Raw genomic sequence first — 12,422 nt, forward strand, 5'->3', positions numbered from 1 at the left:
GTTCAGTGGCCTCCTTTGGAGACATGAGGTTCTTTTACGTGCCGTAAAGCTACGACACGGGATCCACGGCTTAAAGTTCCTCCCGGAGGACTCGTTCCCTGAATTTTTCCGCCCTAAAAAATTCCACGACCTCCACCGGGTTTGAACCCGCGTACCTTGAGTCATGAGGTGGGAACGTTACCCCTAGACTACGGAGGCCGCTAGCTCCATGAGTAAGTTAGAAACTAAATAATGTATGCCTCAAACGTACACCACAGCCTTCTTCACTCCGGTATAAGAATTGCCTAGGATGGACGTTCTTTCAGTTTGCATTGTCAGATTGAAACACTTTCTTTTAAATGTTTACCGTAACCGAAACTGTATGTGACGTAAGCACAAATTTCCCTCCTTCATATTTAAATCACACAAAATAATTTAACACAACGCGGAAAAGCAATTAGAGGCGAATCCAGTCCACATCCCCATTCCTTTTTTATTTAAAATCCATTTTAATAATGTCTTCCCAACTGAGACCATGTACGTGACGTAGTCTCTTCCCTTTAGATTTTTCGACTAATATTACGCACATCTTGACTCCCTCACTCATCCTATCCTCCTTGATTAGATCGCCATGATGATATCTGGTGAATAATGTAAATTACAAATAATCTTATTATTCAATTTTCTCCAGCCCCCCCCCCCCCCCTCCCCCTCCCNGTATCTCTGCCCTCATTGGTTCGAATACCCTCTTCAGTATTCCATTCTCAAATACACTATCTCTTCTTCCATTAATGTGAGCTTTCGGGTTTCGTAAATGGTGGGAAATTTCTTGACTAGCTGAGGAATCTTCAGGTGTTTCAAGAACAATGATGTATTGAGTTTATTAATAGCGTCGAAGATAAGAAACTGCAATTAAATCCTATGCTAAAACTTCAGTTTTACTTAAGCCTAACTCTTAAACACCCCTTGTCGCCAATTATCTCTTTACATCAACACACTTGAAATTTATCTAATGTGTTTATATTCGTAATGTGTAACGGCTTTCAAACTGCTTCCATTTTATAATTTACATGAATATTTGAAAAAGAAAATATACCACCACCGGTACCATCATCATCAGATCTTAATTATCTGATATGGATGTTAAAGTCAGTATTTTTATATCTATTTAGACTTTTACGAACATGTCTACAACAACCTTGATGTAGATGAAAGAATGGTACATTGAATTTGGTCTTGAAGGAGTAGAATATATGTGCCTATGACCCGGATAATTCTTGTTTAGGATACGGTGCAGTGGCGAGCTATTTGTGAACACAGTGTTAGATCCTGTGGTTGCATAAAAGGAGGGAAATATTTTGCCCAGTCGACTGACCCTTGTGTTCTTAAAAAAAAATCTTTACTGCATTCAGATATTTTGTTTTACATAGTACTTTGAAACCTATAAGATGTTTGATACTTGGTTAAAACCCAGCATGTTTCACGTCCGACATAAGGAGGTTGTACACCGACTTTGTATACAAACATTTCCTTCAGCGCTGTAAATCCTTTCGCCAAATTACTCAGAATACACAATACAAGACACAGTATCGAAGTTAACTGCATTAAGTTCCCAGAAGTCAACTACTGCTCGAGTTATAACTCTATGCGAACTTCAATGTCCTTTGACGAAGTGAGTGTGGTACAGATCATGGATACTAACTGGGATGGGTAGCCCCTCACACTGATGCATGATTTTTGTGTGTGACAAGTTGGACATTGATAGACGTTCCGCTGGAGGCCGTGAGAAGGAGACATGATGCCGCAGTATAAAATTGGGAAGACAGAGACGGTAGATGCCACAGCAAGTTGGCTGCCGCCAGAGACACAGACCTGGCCTCATTGTTTCCAAATTGGAAGCGATCTCTGCTCATTAGTCTCTGCTTTGCAACCTGTGGTGACGGGTTGCGGCTGTGCAGTCAGCAAGCATTCACTAATAGCTAAAGGACGCTTGTGGGTTCTGTCCGAAACTGTAAATTGGTGACACAAGAATTGGGTTTGGTTCGATAACTTATTCTTACCGGAAAGAAAAACACCTTGCTCATTTCCTTCCGAAAGCTTTTTATCAGTTAGTGAATTCATTATCTTCACCACGTCGGTCTGACGGTATTACATGCATTAACTAACGTAGGAAATTTATCCATCCAGCTATGACTCTACAGCCAATGTTGACTTTGGCCGCTTTTTTCAGTTTCTTAATTCTATACACAGTCGATAGGACTCCTTAAACCAGTCATCAGCCCGTCGCTACACACAGAACAGTACTTACACAGACATCCATGCCTTGAGTGGGTTCCGAACCCACGATCCCAGTGTTCAAGCTGACGAAGATGAACCACGCGGCCACATGATCGGCCGTATGAAGTTCATAGCACTTATTATAAGTGTATTGCTGAAATAAATGGCTACGATTATTTCGGCGTGTCCGGAAGGCAAACGATGGCCGCGCCATAGCTCAAGCGGTTAGTCACTGGCTTCCTACGGCTGCGGCCCAGTTTCGATCCCGGGTCTGGTCAAGTGGGATTTGTGGTGGATAAAGTGGCGCTGGGACAGGATTTCTCCGGGTACTTCGGTTTCCACTGCCAGTCTTCATTCCACCAATTACTCCATAATCACCCTCACCTATCATCTGGGGCTGGTAAAATAGGCCAGAAATTGCTGCAGTGCAAGGGACTTAGTCCCGCCCCACTAGCAATAAAAAAGCGATGCATGCTCAATTCGTGTGGGGAATCCCATTAGAAAAGCAAAACGAAGGGATAAACTTGGTAATAACATGGAGATGGAAAGAAGATAGAACTCTTAATAACTACCACTGTGAAAACCTCAAATTCCGGAGTATTAAGCTGGATCTTCAGAAAATAGTTCCTGATAATGGAATGTGACAGGGACTGATTCAGAATCATGTCCCTTGAGGCGTTAATACCAGCGATGCTGAATAGAGATCTACTAGCAGACTGCCACTTGTCACTAAGGCTCAGATTTTCCAAACTTATTTCAAAGGATATCATTCAGTTGAAGAAAATATTTCACTCAAGAATAACCAATGATATGTGGCATTTAGTTGCACAGGGACCTTCCCTATGTAACATGATATTAATAGAGTTTTCTCCATTGCGTTCTGTACCTCTTGTATCAAGGTGAAATTTAATTCACGCCCCCTGACGTAACATGTCTGAACGTCATAAGGAATTCTTCCAAGTTACATCGTCAAAGGCAGTACTTTCCTTTAAAAGGGTGCATTTCTCATAGCACCATTATTAGCCAGTAACTGAATTATAACTACAGTAGTAGCCTTGGAATGCGGGTCACTCTTTTGCAAGCAGTGGCATTGGAATTTGGACTCTGAATATTTCATTGCTGTCCTATCCCAGGGGACATTGCCCATAGAGTAATGTGACCTTTACACACCAATATTTTGTTACACTTTCTTTTTCTGTGTGAAGAAAAAATAAACAGGATGTAACAGAACAAAGGGCTAACGAACAAAAGAAAGAAGCCGCTGCAATAGAATACCTGGAGGTAAACATATAGTTTCAAAATTGTAGTGGACGACACCCCTTGTGAGGTAGAATAGAATCTCATAAAAATAATGAAAATGTTAATAGAAAATTTTAATGGATTTTATTTTATTTTATTAAATTAAGTGGACTAAAGTGTGTGATTTAGCGCATATTAATGCAGTGTAACAGTTTTAATGTATTAAGATACCTGAAGATGGCCATCTAGGGCCGAAACATGTTGTGTTAAAATAGTGTAAGTGAAAGAAAGAGAAAAATATTTGTGGCGTTATTGAAGGACTGTGTTATACATAAACGGTTTAAATAGGATATCTGTTTAATAAACAACCCAAAGTATTTTATCAGGCTTTTGTTCACTTTATATTTATTGTTTGAATAATTTGTGTACGAAATAATTGACAAAATTAATTTTTATGATTGAATTTTAGAAATGTGGTTCGAGGTTTTCACGGGAATATATAAATTACTCCCTGATGATGGAGGCAGTGTCTTTCTCCGATATTGTGATAAGCGCTTACCAGATTACACGCTGCCATAAATTAAGAATCCATAACATTAATCAAATAATGATTACCATTCATCATGGATTCACACCCTATACCAGTTAAGGTTTTTGAGTAATACCTCTAAAATACGCGTGTGTAAACACATAAAATATTTTATATATTGGTACAAATTGTGAATATTGCAGTACTTATTCGTTATTCTGGACAGCCTCTGTGGTCTAGTGGCCAGAGTTCCTGCCTACAGATCCAGATGTTCGGGTTCGATTCCGGGCGCTACCAGATTTTCTGAGAAGTAGTGGGTCTGGAACGGGGTCCATTCAGTCTCCTGAGGATAATTGAGAAGCTAGTTCAAGGAAATAGCGGCTCCGGTCTAGAAAACCGGGATTAACAGCCGTGGGGATCTGTTGCGCTGACCACGCGACACCCTCCATCCGCAAAAGTTGGCACTAACTTCGCTGACAAGCGGCGGTTGCTCGGTCGGTATAGTTAGCTTGCAAACTACAGGTCACGGAGTCTTTTTATTCGTTATTCTGCTTGCTTTTGTAGAAATTTCAAATTTTTAAGCTGAAATCTTGGTCACCGTCGAGGTTATCCGGTCTGTAATGCCACGTCTTCTGCTTGCAGGTAGAAGAGGACTGGAAGTACATGGCAATGGTTCTAGATCGCCTGTTTCTCTGGATCTTTACCGTCGCCTGCGTTCTTGGCACGGCGCTCATTATTCTGCAGGCGCCCTCGCTCTACGACACGACGCGTCCAATCGACATTCAGTATTCCAAAGTCGCGAAGAAGAGGATGATGATGGGTCCTGAAGAAGACTGAAGATTTCGAAAGTTGTGGATGATGGTGCTTCGTAAAGCACTTGCTAATTAAATTTCACGCCCTTCTTGTGCTCATTAGAGGAAAAATTATTCACCGTGAAGTTCACAGTTAAATATTTTTCTCGATATTCCAAACATGTTCAATATCCTCTTTCGATAAATGTTATTGGTGACTAGTTCCTTGAGCAGCCAAATAATATTTTAAGCTCTTCTTGAAGGATTTGCTACCAAATTTTCGACCATTACAAATTATCAAATTTACTTTCGAAAAATTGGAAATACACATTTCCATTTATGCCTCAAATTTAACTGGATTTGAAGTTGTCGCAGCGATAACTGTGGATAGTACAGTCTGCTGGTTATAACGCCGTGTATTTCGAAGAGGGATCGACGTTTCGGAGGATATACTGCCTCCATCTTTAGTTTCGAAGAATAAGCAAGACAAGAAAACAATAGTAACAGGAGACAAGTTAGTTTTTCATAAGCGGTTCGCTTAACTTGCCGCCCGCATCTGATGGTTTCTTCCTTCGATTTGATTTCGATACTGAAGATGGAGGTGATATTTTTCTTCGAAACATCTTATTCTCTTCGAACTATACGGACGTAGGCAACGCAGGAGACCTTACTCTGAATTGAACTTTATTTGCGAAAATACTTTCCAGGTGGTCCAGAGAATTTGAATATTTTCTACTATATTTTTCTAAGGGGAATATTACAGCGTTTGTTCAGACACAAAAGGAGCAAATATGTGTGGACGCGTATATTTGAAGTAGAGGGAGCATGTTAATGCCCACCTGTTATTAATTTTAACGGTCAGTAAGACGTGTTCCTGCATATTTGAGGCTGAGCGAAATTATCGGTTTACGCATATGTACATGACCTCATTAACATAAAGTTCTACATATTGTTATTATCGACTTTGATAAATCACAGTACATAAGATTACAAAATTAAAGTGTATTGTGTTTTGCTTAGTTAATAAACTCCGTTGTCAGAAACTGCAGGTAATCAAAAAGTCCTTGGCATTCATATTTTGAACCTATTAGGAATACAAATTAAATTAAGAGGTAAATATTATTTGAAACACTGCTGCAAGAAATAATTTGGTGTTCGAATGTAGAGTAAGTGCTAATGTGTTAATTGAAAACGAAATTCACTGAAGCACATATTTAAGACAAAAACAAAACCTCTGATTTAATATAATTTTCCTGGGGCCGGCGCGTAAGGCTGACAACCTTACCGCCATCTGTGAGCCGATTGTCTAGATAATGTGGGACCCTCAATGTCTCACAACCCTATGGGCCTTAACGGCCCCGTACAGGGATAGCTTTACTTTTTTTACTTACGCACTTACATTTACAAATTTTCCAAATTGAGACATGCTACACAGAATTCAAATTACAAATAAGTTAAGCAACAATATATTCTGAAATTTTTGCTTCTTGTGCGCGTGCTCTAATTAAAAATTGACACATCAGTTTTACATATTGCAATATGAACCTCGTGTCCCTATGCATATCGAATAAAGTCAAAATTACACGTTTTATATTCATTTTTCTGTTTATGGGCGATAATGATGAGAGAAATAATGCTGCTTGGGAATATTATTTCGTGTTGTGATCACCAGTGCACTCATAATCTCCACAAACTGCATATCCGGCAGAATCTACGCAATAATGAAAACACGATTAGTCACCAACTAAATTTAGAGTTAATAATTCGCCTTGATCGCATCAGGCAATGTAAATATTTAAATAACTTATACTAATGTTCAGTTACAGGAGTGTATACAATATGTTTGTTGTATATGAACGTGAAGCTAAAAAGAAACAACTTTCTTACGCCTCGCTCCATCGAGCAAATGTGTGGGAGGAACTATCCTTCACATTAGTGGACTGAAGGAAGGAATGAACTGAAGAAATTTCCGAGAACAATATTCATAAAGAGATATTAAAACGGATGTCTTCCTATTCGCACACGTGCCAGTGGGGTGAATCTTATTCGAAGAAATGAAAAGTGCAGGCATGTAACAGTTGGTGAGTAGTTGCGGTTAAACGTTAAGAATTAAGCGTGTTCTTGTAACTGTTGTGTAGTAACTGACGGAGAGAATTGTCACTTTTAAATGGTCGCCACTTGGGGCGTCGCTTATTAGTTAATGGTACAGTAATAACAACAAAATTGTCCATGTGAACGAGGTGAACTCCAAAGAACCTCAGCACTTCTGAACGAATTAGAGTAATAGTGGGCCACATCACCGAAAAGTGTTTATAACTTAATGCTATCGATAAACACTACCTCATCCTAAGTTCTGTGTGATTTTTACAAATCACTAATTAATAAAATATTAATGTAATATTTAATATTAATTAATTAAATGTCTTGTTTGATACGTATCCCAAGCAAAGAATATTGATTAATTCAGTTTAATAATTAAAATTTAGCAATGACTTTTAAATTAATATTTCAATTGTACGTACACATTCCACTTACAAAATCTCAAACCCGGCGGAAGTCGTGGAATTTTTAAAGGGCGGAAAAATTCAGGGATCAAGTCCTCCGGGAGGGACTTTTAAGCCGTCGGTCCCGTGTCGTAGATTTACGGCACGTAAAAGATCCTCATGTCTCTAGGAGACCTCTGAGCAAAATTAGGGAAAAAGTTTCCCGCCCAAGTAGTTTCCAATGCCTCTGGTAGGTGGGGGAAATTTCAGGTACCGAGGGCCGACCTGATTGGCTGAATGGGGCTGATAGCACGCGCCAATACCGGTAGGGTATGGCGACAGTAGAAATTAAACGGGGACGCACACTGGACCAATAACTGGTCTAAGTGCATGGGAAAAACCCAACCCCTCCAATAATAATAATAATAATAATAATAATACAAAGTCTCTCGTAAAAAGTACATAAATTTTCATGCACGGAGTAGCAAGAAAAATAATTATTCTTGAAAGTTTTTCAACAGAATTATAGTCAGTTTTGATAACATGCTAAGTTTCTATGCTCCGCGACGTCGCCGTCAAATGGATAATATTCGCGCTTTGAATTTGGGGGGAAGGGGTCCTGGGTTCAGAACTCAACCCCTAGACCAGCTATCCTTGCTGGCATATTCTGTTACATTCCCTGCAGCCAAATTCCGTAATTTTATTTGTGCCCCAAATTATACTATGATCACTTCCATCATATTCCCTCCAGCTGATTTTCACAAATCAAGCTACTATTCAACCCTGTTCACTCCAGGCTGCTTACAGTGCTGTTAAGTATCCATAAATAAATTAATATAATTAAACTGTTGCAATTTTCTAAAGGGTTCTGACGATGGTGGATGACATACAGAATTACTGGGGGTTTGGACTTCTCCCATCGTCTGGAAATTCTAGGTAATGGAGGACACGACGTTTCGGACACTGAATCTGTTTCCGTCTTCCTTTCTCACCTGAATACGGAAACAGATTCAGTGTCCGAAACGTCGTTTCCTCTATTACCTAGAATTCCGGAAGATGGAAAAAGTCCAAAACCCCAGTAATTCTGTTTCTATTTTCATCTTCAAGTGGGAACCTAATCTGAGGGGACACTGGAGGGTCAACAAGGGCCATATTTTTTGTTCCCGTATAAACTAATTGCAGTAATTTGACTACTGCATTACTGGATTATTTGTCCACGCGTTTATCTGCCGTGGTTGTGTAGAGTCGAATACCGCGTAGAGTAATTTGTCAATGATACGTTGGAATTGAAGTAGAAGGAAGAAAGTAGTGCCTCAGGAAATTTTCTCAGAGGGCTAAGGAAACACACGATGAACTCCAAGAAACCTCACCTCCTCAACGAGATTTGAACCAGGAAACACCTGAATATTAAGCATAAATATTAAAAATTCACTGCCATATTACTTGCATTGTTTTGATCATATTTCAGGAGACAGGTTTCACTTTACTTTATGAAATGCTGTTTTCGTCTGTCTGTCTCGTGTTCGTGGGACTTGCTCAGGTTTCTAGGGTGACCGAGAGCAACTTAATTCTTTATATGCAAGAACCATACATTTCTCTTAGTATAATTGAACGTGTATAAAATATAAATCCCCGAATGGCCTATTATTATTATTAGTTGCTTTCATTTAAATTTCGCATGCCACAGCCAAAAAGTCAATGATTTAATGAAATTGTATATCCTTTACTGTGCATATAGAGTGTACGAGGTAGCGTAGTTAGTTAAGGCACTATGCTACAAGCTGGAAGGTTGCGGGATCGAATCCAGATGAGGTCATTTTCAATTGGCCCAGTCCTTCCAGCCGCACTATGGCCCTGGGTCGACTCAGCCTCTAACAGAAACGAGTACCAGGAATATTCTGGGAATGTTCTAGGAGGTAAAGGGCGGCCGGCACGTAGGGCTGACGACCTCACCGCCATCTGTGAGCCGATTGTCTAGATAGTGTGGGATTCTCAACGTCTCACAAGCCTATGGGCCCCCACGGCCTGTTACAGAGACAGCTTTACTTACTTACTTTGCATATTTGAACATCACTATGCTCGAGACAAATTAAGTTCCTAATTTTAAGTAATGTTCCTCATTGAGAATATGCCCTCCAGGGGCGCTGTTATGAGTACAATACCCGTAATGAATCTCCGGGTTTTGTAAAAGGCTGGAAATTTCTTGACTAGGTGATCGACTATTAGCTTCTCAAGACGAACCTTCCTTTACATGGAGTTAGTTACTTCTAATTCCTTTCCTCATGCTCCTGACAACCATTTCCATCCATTTCAGGCTTTCAGATTAACATCTTGAGTGTATTTTACATCTCTGGTATGCGTTCTGCATGCCTTTTCCATCATACCCTCCTCCATACGTTAACCCCAAAAGTGTTTATAGAAGAGTACAAATTATAAAGCTTCTCGTTACATTGTTTTCGCCTTCCCCTTGTTAACCCCTTTTCTCACAGCGATCCTGAACACAAAATTACAGATTTAGATTGTAATCTTTAGGCTTTACATACATTCCGAATTAAAATTAGGGAGCTTTCGCAGTCGGTGCAATATACTTAGTAACAAATTATTGAGGGGGAAGTTTATATATTTACGTACTAAATTCTCATTAAATTGGATCTTTGTATTTTTATATCTCTACTTCGTAAGAAGTGCTGAGTGATGGAAAAGAGCCTAGCATCGCAGTGTTGTGTTGTCTCATCGCAATAAACTGTCGGTAAACCGAACGACACAGGAAACAACATTCAAGGAGAACAAAGCACAGATGTGAATGAAGTTTGCATGTTCCTATTGCTGACAGCAACAACTGGGAACAGCCGATGTTGCTATATAAGGAATGATGCACGTGGAAGGAATGGAAATTGTCACATTTTGAACCGCAAATTGAGAAACGAAACAAACATCGAATGACAACCTACAGTCTCTGCTGTCGAGGTTAACTGAAGATGAATGAAGCTAGCAAGACAATCAACACAAAGAAATAAAACAAATCAATGTAAAAGGTTGTGTGCTGAGTCAGATATAGGTGAGAGTAATCTTAGTAGGTATCTAGAAAATTTAAATAATGAAAAACAGTCGAAACGAGGGAAATTATTATGTTATATATTTAAAGGGTTCAGCCCGCGCATCGGTTCTTAAAAATTTAATCATGTGCATTTTGATTTTGAAAGTGGCACTGAATAGGACTCTACGGAATAAACCGTAGGAAATTCAATATTGCCACATGCAAAAGTAGAGCTACCAGTGTGAAAGCGAATAACTTTAATACTAAGGGAACCCACTCCTTAAGTAATAAGAAAATAATATTACCTGAAACACACCCAACGATAATTAGTACATTTGTTACTTTATATCCCATATGAATCGACGTCTTCCATATATTCAAGTTTTTATTGTAACTATAAACCCTGCTCAATTTTTGATTTCCCAGACTCTTAAATCTTGTTGTTGCATATTAGCTTAAGTAATTTCTCGTAAATTTCAGTCATGCATAATTTCTATTCAATATATTTAATTGTTTTCTCTGTGATAACATACATATTCGATTTGGTAGCAATACACAATGCTGCTATGCACGTCATAATCTCGGAAATACGGAATGTTTTTCAGAATCTTGAAAATTTGTTATGTATTTAATCCTGTAGATACTTACTGAAGGACATGCTGCCTGATTATTGTTTGCTAGCTCCTGGGTATCCTTAGTAAGAAAATGTGTCTATCTCTTGTGGATCAACGTTCACATTACCAATAATGTGCTATACCAAATGGTGAATTTACTATTATTGTCTCTGTCCAGCCATTTTGTTCTTTCTAAATATTTGTAACTTTTACTCTGTATTTACCTCCAAAACTTCTACTTACAATATTATTTTAAACCTAAAAATAGATTTTAGACTTACATAATCAATACCGTATAAATTATGAACATATTTCAACTTGGTATCTAAACGTAAAAAGTATTATTATACCATGATAAAGTTTGTCCTAAAATGTTTATAAGTAATGTGAATAAATAAATACATTTAACATAAATTTTCATCTCTACAGTACAAGAAATATCGTGTTTCATGGCAAATAACAGTAAAAACTTACGGCTGTATATTGATGTTGGGATCGGGGATTGCAGTTTGTAACTAAACTAAACATAAAATGACTCTGTGGAAATATTTGTTTTCTACTATCATAAACAAGCACAAAGTTCGTTCTTGTAATTGGTATGGTTGGTAAGTTCCGTGGGAATTTTAGGATTGCGGGAGCAGAGACTGATTGGCAGCCAATTCGTCTCAGAATTTAGGATAGTACTATAATTAGAATAGGCTTTTAAACACCCACGTTTAAAATGTGGGACTTTTGAATCACGATGTAGTATCCAGAAAAAAAAATCGAATTTATTTTTATAATAAAACAGAATGTATCGCCAGGAATCTTATTCGACTGCTCCAGTGCGCTCTTGACATATCATATCTACCCTCATGGAGCCAAGCCTTGGGATCATTTCATAAGTTTTCCTTCCGCTTCCTTTATGAGTGTTTCAGAAGATGTTTCAATAGGAACAAAGTCATATGAAAAATAAAACCCATTTCTTACTGCCTTATAAGCTTTTAAAATTCCAAAGTTAAAGCGAAAGCCAAAGATCTGGATGTTAGTCAGAATATGACAAACGAATAATTTGAAGAATAGTCTTCTTTACCGGTACATCGTAATACTCAAATTTGACTTTTAACGTTGTTGATCTTTATGCTGTAGTTCTATATTTTAACGAATAACCATCAGGACATTTGTTCAGTTATTTAGCCTTGACTGATTGGTCTGGAAATATCTAACTACATTCGCCTTTGGAAAAGTCAGAATCAAAAATATATCGGAAAGAAGCACATAATTTAGCGTTCCTTTACATAGTTTGGGTTTAAAATATTCAGCCACTTTGTCGATTTGATTCTGTTCCTCTAAGCCTTCTTAAATACACTGAAGGCTCTAGAACGAGAAACGTGAAATATTTTATATTTTTAGAATAAAATATGTAAAAACAAATGTTATTTACTAATTCCATTCTTTAATTTGTACTTTTGATTAATTTCGTCATCCATACGA

The 12,422-nt window shown here is 38.3% G+C and overlaps 1 protein-coding gene across 2 annotated transcripts in view; it reads left to right on the plus strand.

Moving 5' to 3' along the window:
* Window positions 1-6,127, plus strand: part of LOC111872150 (acetylcholine receptor subunit alpha-like 1) — a 586,882-nt gene extending 580,755 nt beyond the window's left edge. For both annotated transcript variants that reach the window (XM_023865742.2, XM_033754548.1), the window contains one exon: window positions 4,667-6,127. In XM_023865742.2, the coding sequence (XP_023721510.1) occupies window positions 4,667-4,861 (195 nt within the window). In that variant the 3' untranslated portion in view covers window positions 4,862-6,127. The remainder of the gene's footprint in view (window positions 1-4,666) is intronic.
* Window positions 6,128-12,422: the final 6,295 nt, after the last annotated feature.

The sequence above is a fragment of the Cryptotermes secundus genome, unplaced genomic scaffold, assembly GCF_002891405.2.
Source record: "Cryptotermes secundus unplaced genomic scaffold, Csec_1.0 scaffold534, whole genome shotgun sequence".
Lineage (NCBI taxonomy): Eukaryota > Metazoa > Arthropoda > Insecta > Blattodea > Kalotermitidae > Cryptotermes > Cryptotermes secundus.